General features: G+C 35.2%; 4 protein-coding genes across 7 annotated transcripts; 2 read left to right on the top strand and 2 right to left on the bottom strand.

Annotated features, from left to right (window-relative positions):
• Positions 1-997: 997 nt before the first annotated feature.
• On the bottom strand, positions 998-2,441 carry LOC104725992 (21.7 kDa class VI heat shock protein). Of its 3 annotated transcripts, none has more exons than XM_010444742.2 (2): positions 1,711-2,441; positions 998-1,497 (listed from the first exon to the last, which is right to left on the bottom strand). In XM_010444742.2, exons 1-2 carry the CDS (start codon positions 2,024-2,026, stop codon positions 1,235-1,237), a joined length of 579 nt encoding a protein of 192 aa, XP_010443044.1. In that variant the 5' UTR covers positions 2,027-2,441; the 3' UTR covers positions 998-1,234. The 3 variants fall into 3 exon arrangements, with proteins under 3 accessions (XP_010443044.1, XP_087332404.1, XP_010443045.1); XM_087476278.1 differs by having other exon boundaries at positions 998-1,474; positions 1,711-2,304; XM_010444743.3 differs by having other exon boundaries at positions 998-1,474; positions 1,703-2,132.
• Positions 2,442-3,225: 784 nt separating this feature from the next.
• LOC104725991 (formin-like protein 5) lies at positions 3,226-8,367 on the top strand. Of its 2 annotated transcripts, none has more exons than XM_010444741.3 (6): positions 3,226-4,209; positions 5,074-5,698; positions 5,777-6,395; positions 6,483-6,682; positions 6,761-6,996; positions 7,125-8,367. In XM_010444741.3, exons 1-6 carry the CDS (start codon positions 4,033-4,035, stop codon positions 7,980-7,982), a joined length of 2,715 nt encoding a protein of 904 aa, XP_010443043.2. In that variant the 5' UTR covers positions 3,226-4,032; the 3' UTR covers positions 7,983-8,367. The 2 variants fall into 2 exon arrangements, 1 of the variants encoding a protein (XP_010443043.2); XR_015571161.1 differs by having other exon boundaries at positions 3,449-4,209; positions 6,470-6,682.
• Positions 8,368-8,661: 294 nt separating this feature from the next.
• LOC104725990 (histone H2A.6) lies at positions 8,662-9,817 on the bottom strand. The gene is made up of 2 exons (XM_010444739.3): positions 9,525-9,817; positions 8,662-9,080 (listed from the first exon to the last, which is right to left on the bottom strand). The coding sequence occupies exons 1-2, from the start codon at positions 9,711-9,713 to the stop codon at positions 8,877-8,879; spliced, it is 393 nt and encodes a 130-aa protein (XP_010443041.1). The 5' UTR covers positions 9,714-9,817; the 3' UTR covers positions 8,662-8,876.
• Positions 9,818-12,707: 2,890 nt separating this feature from the next.
• On the top strand, positions 12,708-14,704 carry LOC104725989 (uncharacterized). Its single transcript, XM_010444738.2, has 2 exons — positions 12,708-13,678; positions 13,930-14,704. Exons 1-2 carry the CDS (start codon positions 12,928-12,930, stop codon positions 14,571-14,573), a joined length of 1,395 nt encoding a protein of 464 aa, XP_010443040.2. The 5' UTR covers positions 12,708-12,927; the 3' UTR covers positions 14,574-14,704.
• The last annotated feature ends 1,279 nt before the right edge of the window (positions 14,705-15,983 follow it).

The raw sequence follows: 15,983 nt of genomic DNA, 5'->3' as shown, positions 1-15,983 counted from the left end.
CCACATTTTTGTGGAAACAAGGGATACAGCACATGATGCGAATTACTTCTATTGGTGATGACAAAGCAACGGTTACAATGTGCAACTAATTTTTACAAATAATATTGCAAGAGAAATTTCAACATACATATATATATATATAGAGGGAGGTTAGAATCCTATGGACACTACATTAATGTTGTCTAACCAAAGAGAAATGTACTTTTGTGACATGGAGTTTATATTTGCGTCGGTTACAATCGTGATGATAATTCTACCTTTTGTGTCCACCACATAAAATCATCGTGTGATGATAAAACGAAAAATTCAAAGTAAGAAAAACCCACCACCGGCCCAAAATTTATACTCAGATTAAACTTGTTCTTAGAATTGATCTTGGGGATTCGGATCTCTAAGTATATATAGTGGTCTCGTCCTTGCTTGAGAGGAAAACTTCGGAGTTTATGGTGTTGGTGTCGTGTCGCTAGCTATGTTCGAGTCGAGACTACGGACGTAGTCATATTCCGACCACCGGCCGCTTCTCCAGTCGATGTTGACCGCAGATTTCTTAAGCACCATTTTATACATTGTTACATGATAAAGACTAAATGCACCACATCAATTAGTCCATTTTTCATTGAATCGTAGTCGTCTTAATACAGCATCTATGAAAGGCCATTTGACAATAACATAAGTCTTTATGGTCATGAATTTATTGGTTTGAAGCCCAATAACATTTCATGTGAGAATATATAACATGTCCAATATCACACGCCAGATCCAGACAATAAACCGGTTTAAGAATAGGCCATAAACTCTGATAAATAGTGAAGTGGTTCCGTTATACGTCTTGTGCTTTCTCAAAATGCATCGCAAATAACGCATTTTGAATATGTGCTAAAATGCTTATATATGTAGCATTCTTTGTCAATTTCATTTCTCCTTATGCTGACTCCTCCCTTCGTCATCTGCATTAGACTAGTCCCTTGAGTAAAATCATTAATACCGCACACATGCATTAGTGCAAATTAATTTTCCATATTCAAGAAAGAAAAAAAAAATCTACAGGACACATACTTGTGTGTGATTTATAAATCATTTGTCTATAATATATACTATCATTTATCCATCTTGGTGTGTCCACCACATAAATTCAGCACAGATCATTCTATATTAATAATACTCGTAGTAAAGAAGAGAAAGTTAAGAGAGAAAAAAAAACCCTAAACATAATACTCATCAAGGCCACATCAGATTAAAACTTGCTCTTAGAATTGATCTTAGGGATTCGGATCTCTAAGAAAGAGCAGTCTTCGTTGTTGGAGAAGAAAACTTCGGAGTTTTTAGAGTCGGCGTCGCCGGGGAGCTCGAGACGACGGACGTAGCCGTGTTCCCACCACCTGCCACTTCTCCAGTCACCGTTAACCGCTGTTTTCTTGTTGTTGTTCCATTGGCCACTAATCTCCATCACTTTTCCACTAACGTCCACATACACCTGCACGTTATTTTTCCCGACCACTAATATACAAGTATCAAAACTTTAATCAGTGTTTTTGTTCTTGAACCCTGAAGACATCATTTATTTTTACCATTTTCTAAAAACTATTACATGTTCTTGAACCCTCAAGATATCATTTATATAATTATTATATCACCTTGAAAGTGCATAATGTTAGCAAACCAAAAACAAATAGAAAAATTGTAGCGTAAGAAATACACGTACGTACGTACCGGGGAGATCGGATTTAAGGACATAAGCTTGATCGGTCTGAGACCAATCAACTCTACAGTGTCCTAAGCTTCTGAGGCTCGCCAGCAGAACCTCAGCCTCAAACTCCCACAACGGAAATGCATCTGATGGATCAAAGTACTTCCCAAACAAAAATGGGCTGTAAAGTGATCCCTCACCGAACACAGCTTTCTCCGAGCCTCCTCCTCCGCTCAAGAACCTTCGGAAAGATTCATCGCCGAGCGGTACGCTCCACTTTCCCGGCGTCTTGTCGTCGGTGTGGATCTCTAGTTTGAGGCTTCCACTACTACTCGTCATTAGAGAGAGAGAAAGAGAGATTGAGACGAATAAGAAAAAAGTAGGGGATGTGGTTGATTGTGTGTGTGAAAGTTTTCGAATCAATGTTTTATAGTATGAGTTTTGAGATATAAAAAGCTAACCAGAAGAATTTACATTAAGGGCCATAACTAGTAAAGTTTAATGGGGACATAAAAAATTAAAAAATATTCAGGTATACAAAAAATTATTAGACTTTAGTTTTAGATATTTTAGCTATTTTACATATCAGAAACTTGTAACTTAAAACTACTTTGAATATGAAAAAGACAATATAATAGCAAACGATCTTAGATATATAAAATATCAACTAATACTTTTACTCATATATATAATTTTTGAGAAATGTAATTAGGCAGACATTACTTTTCCCTACATTTTATTCTCTTGTAAATTTGTGGAGGTATATTTGTAGCATATTTATATATCATTACACTTAGATTGACATGATAGGTCCAAAGTTGGGAGAGATTCTTCTCTTTGTGACAATACTTTAAACGCGCTTAAAGTAAAGAAAGGAGAATATGTTCTCTTGACGTTAGAAATTGCTCCAAGGGTCACAAAGAAATGTGTCCTTATTTGCTTTGAGCCATACCATTTTGATTCCTCATCTTTATGATCACTGATATTAATATAGTACAAAAAAAACCATATTACAGGGCCACAGGGATGGCTGATGCATATATGTATAAGCAGATTTGACCAGTTAACAATAAACTTAGATTTTTATACGCATTTGATTTGAGTTTTCCGGTTCCAATGATGATGAATGGAAAAGGGTAGTTGCTCTCATGGAAGAATCTACGATTTACTTTACCAAGGGAAATAAACAATTTATCATTACTTTAAGTTTCTTAAGGAAAGTAAGAAAAATAAGTGTGAAAGAGAGGAATAGCGTAATGCACTAGATCGAGATTCGAAACTTTTTCCGAATCAGTCTTTAATTATTTTAACTCGTTGCTTTCCCAAAGAAATTTGACTATTGAGAGAGATGGTCCATGACTCCATGCAATGCATCATGCATATCTAAACATGGATTAAAATAAAGATGTCATCAGAGGTTAGCGTGATTGATTGCCTTAAAACTTTAATTTCTAAACTTTAGTTTAAAACATGAAGATTAATAAATCATTATGAGTTTAATGTTTTCCTTTTCTACATTACTTAAAAAATACTCAATACATGAGAGAAATAATAAAATTAGATAAACAATATCATAAATTCATAACTTATATGAAAATGAGTTTTGAGGAAATACTTAAAAAACAAATTTAAAAATATTTGGTGGCTTTCAGTACTAGTATTTTTTTCTAATTATCGGATACATAATAAATTATTGATAAGATAATAAAATAAATAGAAAAACATATATATACTTAAATTGACTAATTACCTTTTCGCCTTAAGTAAGAAAATCAAGAAAAAAACAGAATAATAATCCAATATATCAATAACTCTGCGTAATTTTCGAAAAAAATGAACGAAAAAAGCTTTCGAGAAAATTTTAATGAAGCTTGAGAGCTAATTTCTCCGTGAATTTTTCTCGTCGAAAAAAAAAAGAAAAAAAAAAAAAGGTTGAAACTTTTGTTTGGTCTCGCTGGTCAAAATTTTGGGTTTGGTTTGAGCGCACCAACGACGACAATCACCATTGAGCATTTTGGTATTGGATCTGGCCACCACAATCATTAGCACCAACTCTTTTTACCTTTTGTGCTGTCTCTTAGTTTTCTGAAAACGTGTATTGATCTCTCGTTGGGCATTGTTCTCGAAGCTTTTTTTATTATTGAATTGCGTCGAAGTCAGCTCCAATTTTCTCGATCAGGGTTGGTTGTTGAGTTTTTTGTGTTTAAAGTTTCGATCTTTATCGGAATTAATCAAAAGGGTGGTTCTGCATTAAAAATTAGTGATATTAATCGTTTCATTGAAGGAGCTTTTTTGATTACGTCGTTGTTGTTGGAGTATATTAGATGAAATGAGAAGCAATAGATATGTTTCGAATGATTCGAGGAGGAATGGGTGATCAGAATTGCACTCGTTTAGTTTTGTGGTTGATTCTGTTTTCTGGGTTCTTGGTGGTTACTTTGGAAGAGAATATAGAAAAAGATGAGACTTTTCTTAGTCAATTCATGGCTCCTCCATCAACAGGGCAGGTCAATACACAAATGGTAAGCCCTTTTGTGCTTTTCAAGTCTGTTTGATTCTTTTTTTTTTACATCATTTGTGATTGGGATTTATCTGAGAGAGCTTAATATGTAGAAGCTAGGAGATCCTGCAGCTCTGTAGTATACTTTTGAGGCGAGAGTTGCGAGATATTAGCTGTTTCTTGCTGAAAAAAACTAGGCTTTAGAGACTGAATTTGATTCATCTTCCCTGCAAGTATCCAGGTGTCTGAGAAAGAGATCATGTAGATCATTACGAGATGCTTATATCCTTTCCTCCTATATAAAGTCTATGGTTTTCGAATTTGTGTCAATCACGTATATTCTTAAAGCTAGATCTAATCAGTGGGGTATATATTTAGAGTGCATTTTGTTGCTGCTGTAGCTTTCAGTTTCACGCTTGTCGAGTTCCAGGTTTTTAGTGGGACTCTCTCTTCTGAAGTAGTTTAAAGCCTCAGTTTCGGATATGTAGCTACGGTGTTCAAGTTAGGTAGATAAAATGTCATATCTAGAAGATCCTGTAGCTCTGTTGTAGACTTATCCAGAGAGATAAAATGTAATATCTAGAAGATCCTGTAGCTCTGTTGTAGACTTTATCCAGAGAGATATGTGAGTCATATTCTTGCTGAAAGCGTTAGGTTTCGAGACTAAGACTGCGATATTGGTGTTGGTTCATGTTTGCTATAACCAAAATAAGATCATCGCAGGACGCTTACATTGTTTTCATCTTGCAAAATAGTTTGGATTCCCCATTTGCAATTATGCTTGAATTTATTTGTTGGCTGTCTCTTAGTTAATGCTATGATTCTCATTTTTTTTTTATAGCTTTGAAAGTTGTTTGTCTCATGTCTTTCGTACAATGTTTGACAGGTAGGAACATCATGGTCGCAGCGTTGCTGGCAAGATTCAGATTGTGTGAAGGAAGCTGTCGCAGCATTCAATCTATGTTTTCCAGGTTTGAAGGATAATACGGAACTATTTGGTTTGAATCATTCCCATCTAAAGCAGACTCTTCTTGATTGTATCCAAGAAAAAGGAAAGTTAAATGGTCATAACCCCAAGTATCTTGAGCTCCTATCATCTATGGTTGATACTACTCCGAGGAGAAACCTAGCTACTAGACCAGGCTCTTCCCCTTCTCCTTCTCCTTCCCCTCCCCCTCCCCGTCCTCCTAAGCGTAATCCAGGCCCACCTACTAGATCAAGATCCCCACCTCCACGGAGATCATCTTTTCCCCCATCAAGATCACCCCCTCCTCCTCCTCCTAAGAAAAACGTTTCTAAAACTCCAAAATCTGCACCTGTTTCACCTGCGAAAAAAAAAGAGGATCATCAGAAAACAATCATCATTGCAGTTGTTGTCACTGCAGTTTCTACGTTTTTGCTTGCTGCATTATTCTTCTTATGCTGCACTAGGGTTTGTGGAAATGGTTCAGGAGGCAGGAAAAATGATGAACGGCCTCTTCTCAGTTTAAGCAGTAGCGATTACTCTGTGGGTAATAATATATCCACTTTCTCACGGTACTAATCTTTATAATAATATGAAGATTCAAGTAGCTTTTTAACGTTTTCAGGTTCCTCTATCAACTATGGTGGTTCTGTCAAAGGAGAAAAGCCCGGTCATCAGTCTTATAACATTTACTCAAACCAAGGAAAAATGTCATCATCTTTCGATGGAAGTAACTCTGACGATTCGTATACGTTAGAAGAAAGGATATCACAAGAAGGAATGCATAATAGTAGTATTACCAATCACGGGATGCCACCTTTGAAGCCTCCACCTGGAAGAACAGCTTCTGCACTTTCAGGGAAGTCTCTTTCTGGTAAAGTGGAGCCACTTCCACCTGAACCACCCAAATTCCTTAAGGTATCCTCAAAAAAGTCTTCTGCTCCTGCGCCAGCTCCAGCACCACCAATGCCATCTTCTGTTGGTCCTCCACGACCGCCTCCTCCAGCTCCTCCACCTGGTTCTGGTGGGCCTAGGCCGCCACCTCCTCCTGGACTTAAAGGACCACGTCCACCTCCACCGATGAGTCTGGGACCAAAAGCACCCCGACCATCTTCTGGGCCAGCAAAGGCATCAGAGGATGATGGTCCCTCCAAAACAAAGCTAAAGCCATTTTTCTGGGATAAAGTTCAAGCAAACCCAGAACATTCAATGGTTTGGAATGATATAAGATCAGGATCCTTTCAGTGAGTAAACTTGATAGCTTGTTTCCCTAATATTCTATAACTTACATACAGTAACTGAATACAACTTATTTAAGAATGCTTTTCCAGGTTCAATGAAGAGATGATAGAGTCGTTATTCGGATATGCAGCAGCAGACAAGAATAAAAACGACAAGAAGGGGTCCTCTGGACAAGTTACTTTACCTCAGTTTATTCAGATTCTGGAACCAAAGAAAGGACAAAATCTGTCAATTCTTTTGCGTGCTTTGAATGCGACAACAGAAGAAATGTGTGATGCACTTCGCGAAGGTAACCTTCTTTTCCTTTATTTTTTCTAGGTGGAACATTGTCCCATGTGTTCTCTTAACATAAGTTTTGTTGAATTAGGAAATGAGCTTCCTGTAGAATTCATTCAGACTCTGTTAAAGATGGCACCAACACCAGAAGAAGAACTAAAGCTTAGATTATACTGTGGTGAAATAGCTCAACTGGGAACTGCTGAACGATTCCTGAAAGCAGTCGTTGATATCCCTTTCGCTTTCAAGCGTCTAGAGGCACTTCTATTTATGTGTACACTCCATGAAGAAATGGCCTTTGTTAAAGAATCATTTCAGACATTAGAGGTACGTTTCCTAATCTTTAACAAAAACTATGTTCTGGAAAGGAAAACAGATTACAGAGTTTCTTAGTCTTTCTCAAATATTTTGCTTCTTCTCCAATCTAAATGCATCTTCTTTTGTGTATATGAAAGGTTGCTTGTAAAGAACTTAGGGGAAGTCGGCTGTTCCTGAAGCTCTTAGAGGCCGTACTTAAGACCGGAAACCGAATGAATGATGGTACATTCAGGGGTGGTGCTCAAGCTTTCAAGCTGGACACTCTTTTAAAATTATCAGACGTCAAGGGCACTGATGGGAAAACAACGCTCCTCCAGTTCGTTGTTCAAGAGATAATTAGGACTGAAGGTTTAAGAGCGGCTCGTACTATCAGAGAGAGCCAAAGCTTCTCAAGTGTTAAAACAGAGGATCTTTTAGCCGAGGAAACCATTGAAGAGGCAGAAGAGAATTACCGTAATCTTGGACTTCAGAAAGTTTCAGGGTTGAGCAGTGAGCTTGAAAATGTAAAGAAATCTGCAAACATAGATGCTGATGGTTTAACAGGGACTGTTCTTAAAATGGGTCATGCTTTGTCGAAAGCTCGGGACTTTGTCAACTCAGAGATGAAGAGTTCAGGCGAGGAAAGTGGGTTTCGTGAAGCGCTTGAAGATTTTATTCAAAATGCTGAAGGTAGCATCGTGTCAGTGCTCGAGGAAGAGAAGAGAATAATGGCTTTGGTGAAAAGTACAGGGGACTATTTCCATGGCAAAGCTGGAAAAGATGAAGGGTTGCGTTTGTTTGTGATTGTGCGTGATTTTTTGATAATCTTAGATAAGTCCTGCAAAGAAGTCAGAGAGGCACGAGGAAGACCCGTAAGGATGGCCAGAAAACAGGGCTCTACAGCCTCATCTGCTTCTGAAACTCCAAGACAACCACCTTCAGTAGATCCTAGGCAGAAGCTGTTTCCAGCTATTTCAGAGAGACGCATGGATCAGTCTAGTTCAGATTCAGACTAAAATATTTAAAAATCTCTGGTTTTGCAACATGTTAGGACATAAATCCTCTGCGGTTTTGCTGAGAGCTTCTGAAGATGTTTTTTTCTGCTGGGAGTGGAATGGCATTAACTCACAGAGATGTCAGGTTTTAGTCAGTGATGATCAGATGAACAAACACAAAGGAAGCATTTGGAGTTGTTGACTTACACTGTCACTCTCTTTACCTTGTACTGACATTTTCTACTTTAGTTTTAGAAAACACACTCATCATTTTGTTTTCTTCTTAAATCTTGTTGTGCCATAGAATAGTAATCCTTTTTGTGTTTACTGTTGTAATATTACTATCATCAACGTTTATATATTCTTTTTTCTTTTGAATTGCAACCAAAGCAATCCAATTTCTAAATCCAAGTGCCAAGAGTTCCTTGTTGCAGAAAGAGACGAGTTTATCTTTGATCACAAATGATTTTTACAACTCTTTTAGACAAGAAACTCTCAAACTCAACTATGTAAATAATACTGAAACAAGATGTCCAAAACAAAGCCCCTTAACAACTGATAGAAAACAAAAGCACTAGGCCATTAGCTAGTCCTTGTTTTTATTGAATCAGAAGCGAAATAGAACAAAAGAGTCAGCAAGACATATTAGACCATCAGGATTGTTACACTCGTTTGGAAGCAAGTAACACTCGGAACTCAATTATGTAAATAATATTAGAGACTTTTGATATATTCACACAGAAACTGAAACAAGATGTCCAAAACAAAAACCCTACTAAACAACTGACATAAAACAAAAGCACCTAAACAAAAAGCACTAGCTAGTTATTGTGTTTATTCAATTCAGAAGCGAAAACAGAACAAAAGGAGTCAGCAAGACGTGTTTCTTCTATATCATCCTTGTGTTTTGAGAATCTAATCTTCCTGAGGCTTTGAAGGTCCAGACTTCTTAGGGAGAAGAAGATTGTGGATATTAGGCATCACTCCTCCGTTAGCAATCGTCACATCTCCAAGAAGCTTGCTTAGCTCCTCATCGTTTCTCACAGCGAGCTGAATGTGACGAGGAACAATACGTGTCTTCTTGTTATCTCTTGCTGCGTTCCCAGCGAGTTCAAGAACCTAACGAGAATGATTTTAAAACACATCAGTTTCAGTCTCAACCACAAACCATTAACGACCCCAAGACGATTAAACACACCCAATTCAAGAAAAAAAACCGCAATGATCAAAATACCCAAAAATGAGAACTTTAACTAACAAATCAAATTAGTTTCCATATTAGAAAGTACAAAAATTTCGATTTTAGACTAATCAAATAGACACAAAAGTATGTTCATTTAAGATCAATTCAAACACCAATCTAAACAAAATTGAGAAATATATGTTAAATTTTACAACTTTAACTAAAATTCCCCAATTCCTGAAAATTCAAGAACCCTAGATTCTTTCATGGATCGCCAAAAAGAAAAAGAAAAAAAACTAATCACGCAAAAACAGAGGAAGCCCTGATAAAAGTAGGTAAAGGGATTGAGAAAGAGATAGGGGAAAGTATAAAAAAGTAACCTCGGCGGCCAAATACTCGAGAACGGCGGCGAGATAAACGGGAGCACCAGCACCAACACGTTCGGCGTATTTACCAGCTTTCAAGAAACGAGCGATACGACCCACAGGGAATTGAAGCCCAGCTTTGCTACTCCGAGACGTTGCTTTCTTCGCCGCACCCGATCCTAGTGTTTTCCCACGACCCGCCATTTTTTTCTCAACAAACAAACAAACTAAAAAAATTTCTTGACGAATAAAACAAAAGAAGAAATGTGATTCCTTTATATATATATATGCGTTGGATGATAAAGTTATCAACCAATAAGAACAGAGTACGCGGATCGTAGATATATTAACCGTTGATTAAAACTAAATCAATGGCTGTGATCTGTTGCACCGCTTCACTTTTTCTTTGTTGGTTTCTTTTTGGAGGAGGGAATTTCCAAATTGTTTTAACGTGAAGTAGTAATAATTCGATTTATTTTATTGGATAATATATTATGGGCTGGTGAATGATATAAATGGGCCGTGTTTAGGTTTAGAGCCAACTCTAAGCCCATGAGAACCTCATAAACGTAGTAAAACGTAAATTAATTAATCAAATTTTGCTATTGTCGTGTTTTTTATAAGCTTTTGTTGTACATACATCAACAATTTAACCATTCTTAAGTTTTGAACTACTATGTTACTTTTGATTGAATTACTATAAAGGTCATCCTAAGGAAATGTTAAGTTAAGAACAAAAAAATATATATAGTATGAAACTGTGTCCACCTAATAAATTTTCAGTATGAAGTAGATGCAACATGCTAAGTCACACGATATTAAGATATCAAAGCTAGATTGGGGCAGACCAGTCAATGTGGTGTGGTCGATACGATGGTCCTATTAGGTTTTAGGGCAAAACTGGGAAACCAAGAACAGAAGGACATATCTATCTATCAATGTGTTTTTCAAAATTCAATTTTTCTAAAATTTAATGTTCTTTCGTTTAGAATTCAATATGGCTATAACGACACCCACACCTAACTTCATTCATCTACCACCCTTTGCGATATCTACAAGTCAATATTAAATGCACTTTGAAAGTTTGACAAAAATATACTATAACTTCTGATTTTTATTTTGATCCTTAACAATTATGTTATTGTCATCCATTAAGAAAATTCAATTTTCTAAAATTCTTATTCTTTCTCTTCCTATCGTGAAAAAAAAAAATATATATATATATATATATATATATATATATATATATATTTCAAGACTATTGTATTTACTTACTAGAGTGATAAAAGTTACATGGTATATTAGTCGTAATTTTCTTTTTAATTGTGTGCAAATATTTATATGAAGTTTCAAATGCTCTATATCCAGTAGAACCTCTATAACTTAATACTTTTTAAATTAATACTCGCTATAAATTAATAAATTCTTCCAATCCCGAGTTAGGCCAGTGTAAAAAATGACACATTTCGATAAAATAATAAGATAATATTTTTTTGGAAATCCTATGTAAAAATATGGTCCCAACAATATCATAAATTAATAATCATATAAACTGAGATATATATATATATATATATATATATCTAAAAAAATCTAGTGAAATATGATTTTATCGTTGTTTGCCTATTCTTAAATTTGCATTATTGTTGGAGCTCATTTCTAATTTTTTTATTGTTGTATTTTCAAATCGCATCCATAAATTGTGAAGAATCATAGATGCGATAATTGCTTCTTTAGTAATTGGTTTTAAAGGTACCACAATATCTTCTGCGACTTCATAATTACCATGAAGGATAGTAGTAACAATTTTTTCTAAACTTCTAACATTTCTCATTTTTATCTAGATAATTTATTAAATAATTGACATTCATCCTATTACGATAACCAAGATTATAAATTAAGAAAATTCTTTAAAAATGTGAATGATAACAAAAGTATCTTATTTTGTAATAGAAAAATTTCAATATAAAAATGAGAAAATCTCTTCATAAATTAATAATTATTAATTTATTGATAAATTAATAATTATAAATTAAAACCTCTATAAATTAATAAAATTTCATGGTCCGGATCTTATTAATTTATAGAGATTTTACTGTTTATATATATATTTTTTTGTCGTAATATTTAATGTACATAAGTTTTGTTTGTCTTAAAGATAATGTACATATTGATGATTACTGTAAATTGATTAGTATATTCCAAGAAATGTCAGAACGCTTCATTTGCTATTGTGGGAGGGCTTTTAAGAGTGAATTGACAGATGCAAGCGGAAAGAAGTGAGTTGATGAATTGGAATCAATGTTCTTGTTTTCAATTTATTTCAAAACGTAGTAATTCTCATTTAGTTGTCATTGAACAACAATTTGTCATCATTATAGTTTGGATGAACTTAGTTATGATAAGTGAGTGAATACATAGTTCTAGCCTGACTAGGTTTCGGACATCGTAGAAAGCTTAGTCCAAATATTAGATTCGTCAAATATGACATTTGTTTATTTACGACTAATCGTAGTCTTTTCTTGTTTTTGGAACAAACTTTACCGTAGTCTTTTACTACAATTCGTAGAATCTCACCGGTGAACTTGCCCACTACACACTCATTGATTGACGATTGTATTAACTGTAATTAAATTTTGTAAGAGACAGTTTAAAGGAAATTCCAAAGCTTTGGAGACATGAATTCTCTACACGGCAAGTAATTATAGGAAAAAAAGATATTTTATGTATCTTTAAAAAAACCAAACTTACTGAATTCATTACGATTTATGGTTAACATTCATCCTCTTAATGAATGCAAAGTTCATGAAATTATTAACCAAAAAAAGTTCATGAAATTTAGATTGTCTTTTTTTTTTTACCTTGCATCAAATTGTAACCAGAAAAGGGACTCCATCACTCCAATATTCAGTTTAACGAATAAAAAGACTAATTAGAATAATACAATAAAATGAGTATACTATTTTATGATTCATGAACATGAACATGAAAACATGAACAGGTGTTGGGTGATTTGTGAAGTCTTTTTAAGTTTTTTTACACTTTATAAGATTTCGCAAAAGCAGTAAATGAAATAAACATTCTCTCGTGTTATTACATCGATGAGTTGAGTCTAGTGAGACATTATAGACCATCCTTTAGATTCATATGCACGTACATGCCTTCTTATAAAAAAAAAATACTAAAACCATATTATTTTCTCATATCTCATTTAATAATCTCAACTGTATACTAGATTACTAGTACAAGACAAAAAAAAAATCACTTGCCTATTTTGCTTCTTCTACTTCTTCATTAATATTTTCATTTATATTTATTATTATAGTACCACTTCCAAAATAAAAATCCCCAAAAAATTTCAGAAGAAGATAGAGAAAGAGAGAGAGAGAGAGAGATATATCAAAACAAACAAAGAACAATGGAAGATTCAAGTAGAAAAAGCCAAAAGAAGAAGAAGAAGAACAAGAACATCCCAACTGTTTGGTTCTCACTCAAGAAGTCTCTCCACTGTAAATCCGAACCATCTGATGTCCACGACCCTACTAAACCATCCACTACCAACACCAAACAACACCTCTCCACCATCTCCACCAAGAGAAACTCCAGCATCGGAGGCGCCGCCGTGTGCGGTGGTGGCTTATCAGGATGTTCAAGATCGATAGCGAATCTCAAAGACGTAATCCATGGAAGCAAAAGACATTTCGATAGACCACCACCAATAAGTAGTCCTCGTTCTATTGGAAGCAATGAGTTTCTCAATCCCATTACTCATGAAGTTATCCTCAGTAACTCAACTTGCGAACTTAAGATCACTGGTGTTGGAGGAGACATGGCTGCTTCACCTGCCGGAGCAGCAGATTCCAGCGGCGGCGGAGGAGGAGGGAATGGTCGGTCAACGACTTATGTGGGTATGTTGAGACCAGGAACACCGATGCATTATCTTAAACGCTCAGCTTCTTACCGGAGCCAAACAAAAAAAGGATCTTCTGCTCTGTCCGAGAGAGACAGAGGAGAAGGGTTTCATACAAACAGGAGAGTTTCATTGGAGATGAACAGAGACTCTCCCATTAATGGAGGCAACTCGAACTCCTCTGTTTCTTGTCATAAATGTGGTGAACAGTTCAATAAACTTGAAGCTGCTGAAGCTCATCATCTCTCTAAACACGCCGGTAAGTATCTCAAAGTTCGAATCTTTTTTTCCAATCTTCACAATCGAAACTATGCAATTTGGGTTTCAGAATTACAAAAAGTTTCCAACTTTAGGAGAAAAAGTTCTTAAAAATCTCAACTTTATCGAAAAAACAGAGTTTTACAGTTTTAGGTAATAAAAAAATCTTAACTTTATCAAAAAGATTGGATTTTGATTATGAAATTAGGTTAAAAAGTTGTTAATTTGATCAAATCGTCCTCAAAATTGCAGTATCGGAGCTAGTAGAAGGAGACTCATCAAGAAAGATAGTGGAGATAATATGCAGAACGAGCTGGTTAAAATCAGAGAACCAATGTGGAAGAATCGACCGAGTTTTAAAAGTTCACAATATGCAAAAGACATTAGCTAGATTCGAAGAATACAGAGAGACGGTTAAAATCAGAGCGAGCAAACTCCAGAAGAAGCATCCGAGATGTCTAGCTGATGGGAACGAGCTGCTTAGGTTCCACGGAACCACAGTGGCTTGTGGTTTAGGTATAAACGGGTCAACGAGTCTATGCACGGCGGACAAGTGTAGTGTTTGTCGGATTATAAGAAACGGGTTCTCGGCGAAACGGGAGGAGAAGAACAATGGGATTGGTGTGTTCACGGCTTCGACTAGTGGGAGAGCGTTTGAGTCGATTTTGGCTAACGGTGGAGATGTTGATCGGACGGTGAGGAAAGTGTTGATTGTTTGTAGGGTTATAGCCGGGAGAGTTCATAGGCCGGTGGAGAATGTGGAGGAGATGAATGGGTTGATGAGTGGGTTTGATTCGTTGGCTGGCAAAGTTGGTTTGTATACAAATGTGGAGGAGCTTTATTTGCTTAATCCTAAAGCTTTGCTTCCTTGCTTTGTCGTAATTTGTAAACCCTAAAAAAATTATTAGTGTATTTATTTTTTTGTTTTGTTCTTTTGAGGGAAGAGTGAATTGTTATTTTTGTTGATAAATTTGTTTATCGTTATGATGAGAATTGAAATCAATAGAATTTGGAATGTAGTTTCTAATTCTTACTTCTAATTTTGTTGCATGTTGAAATGCGTCAGAGTGAGAATTTGGTTTCACGGGTGGCCTGTTGGTAAAAAGTGCTACTAAAGGCCAAAATTTTTATAAAGTAACAAAAAGTTAATTGAAAATGAAATATATAACAGAAATATTTCTTTTCTTGACGACGAGAAAACCTTTTCAAAATTTTGTAACATGTTTCCTAAACAAACTGTAATGAGAGCATGTCTTAAACAAACTATAATGAGAGCATGTTTAGCTGAATTCGTCTCATAGTTAGATGCTCAGAGTCGAGTCGAGGTACTAGTCGAGGGATCTTGTTGAAATAGCGTTAATGAGTTGAGAGAAATCAGTTTCCACTCTAAATTTTTTGATTCGCATCTCTATAGCTTCACACTTCAAATAGAGCTTAACCAATTCATCCACTCTGTCAATGGTCTCCATTGTTCCTTTTTTAAGTAATTGATTAAGTAACATGTTTTCCACCATTTGCCCTTTCACGTTGTTCTTTTTTGATTCATTATTTACGAAAATATATGAATATATGAATTAACCACATTATTATATTATCGTTCAAAGTTCAAACATAAACTTTATAATGAAAATATTTTTCACCACACTCGCAACCAATAAACATTTTTGTTATCTTTTGCTTCAATTTTTTTTGGGAACCATCCCCTTTTAGTCATAGATTACGTCCAACATTGTTTCATATAAAAGGCAGGGCAAATAAGAACAAAAATAACATTAATGGTGATTAGGCATTTTGTTAAAACGAAAAAAGTAAATGGTCCATATGATTCATAATGGTAGCGAGACAAAGCTTACGTCAAAGGTGGCGACAAAATTCTATCCCATGCAAAAATTTATTTGGAGCTTTAAATATATCTATCTGCAAAAGCCACCCACTCATAATTATCCCCTGAGGAAATGAAAAAAAAAACTCTGAATCTCTCTGAGCCCAATAATAAATATGAAGTTTCAAATCTTGAACTTTCGAATTTTGAAAAACATATAGTCGATAGTTATATCTAGGGCTCTGCCAAATATTTGTGATATACATATTTAACGATCTTAAAACTAGGAGTATTATTATTTGTTTTGTCAGAAAAAAAACTAATGTTTGTTAAAGAAGGAACAATAATTATATTTATATTGATAACTAAAGATAATAATATGTGTTAATATTAATCTTTTTGTATTAAGTTTATTTTTTCCCAATTTTATGATGCAAATTGGTATCCAACGGTATACAATTACAAAATGTAGATTTAGTTAAGT

The sequence above is a fragment of the Camelina sativa genome, chromosome 11, assembly GCF_030686135.1.
Source record: "Camelina sativa cultivar CO46 ecotype springtype chromosome 11, ASM3068613v1".
Classification (NCBI taxonomy): domain Eukaryota; kingdom Viridiplantae; phylum Streptophyta; class Magnoliopsida; order Brassicales; family Brassicaceae; genus Camelina; species Camelina sativa.
The sequence above is the reverse complement of the archived record's forward strand: the minus strand, read 5'-3'. Positions and strand labels throughout refer to the sequence as shown.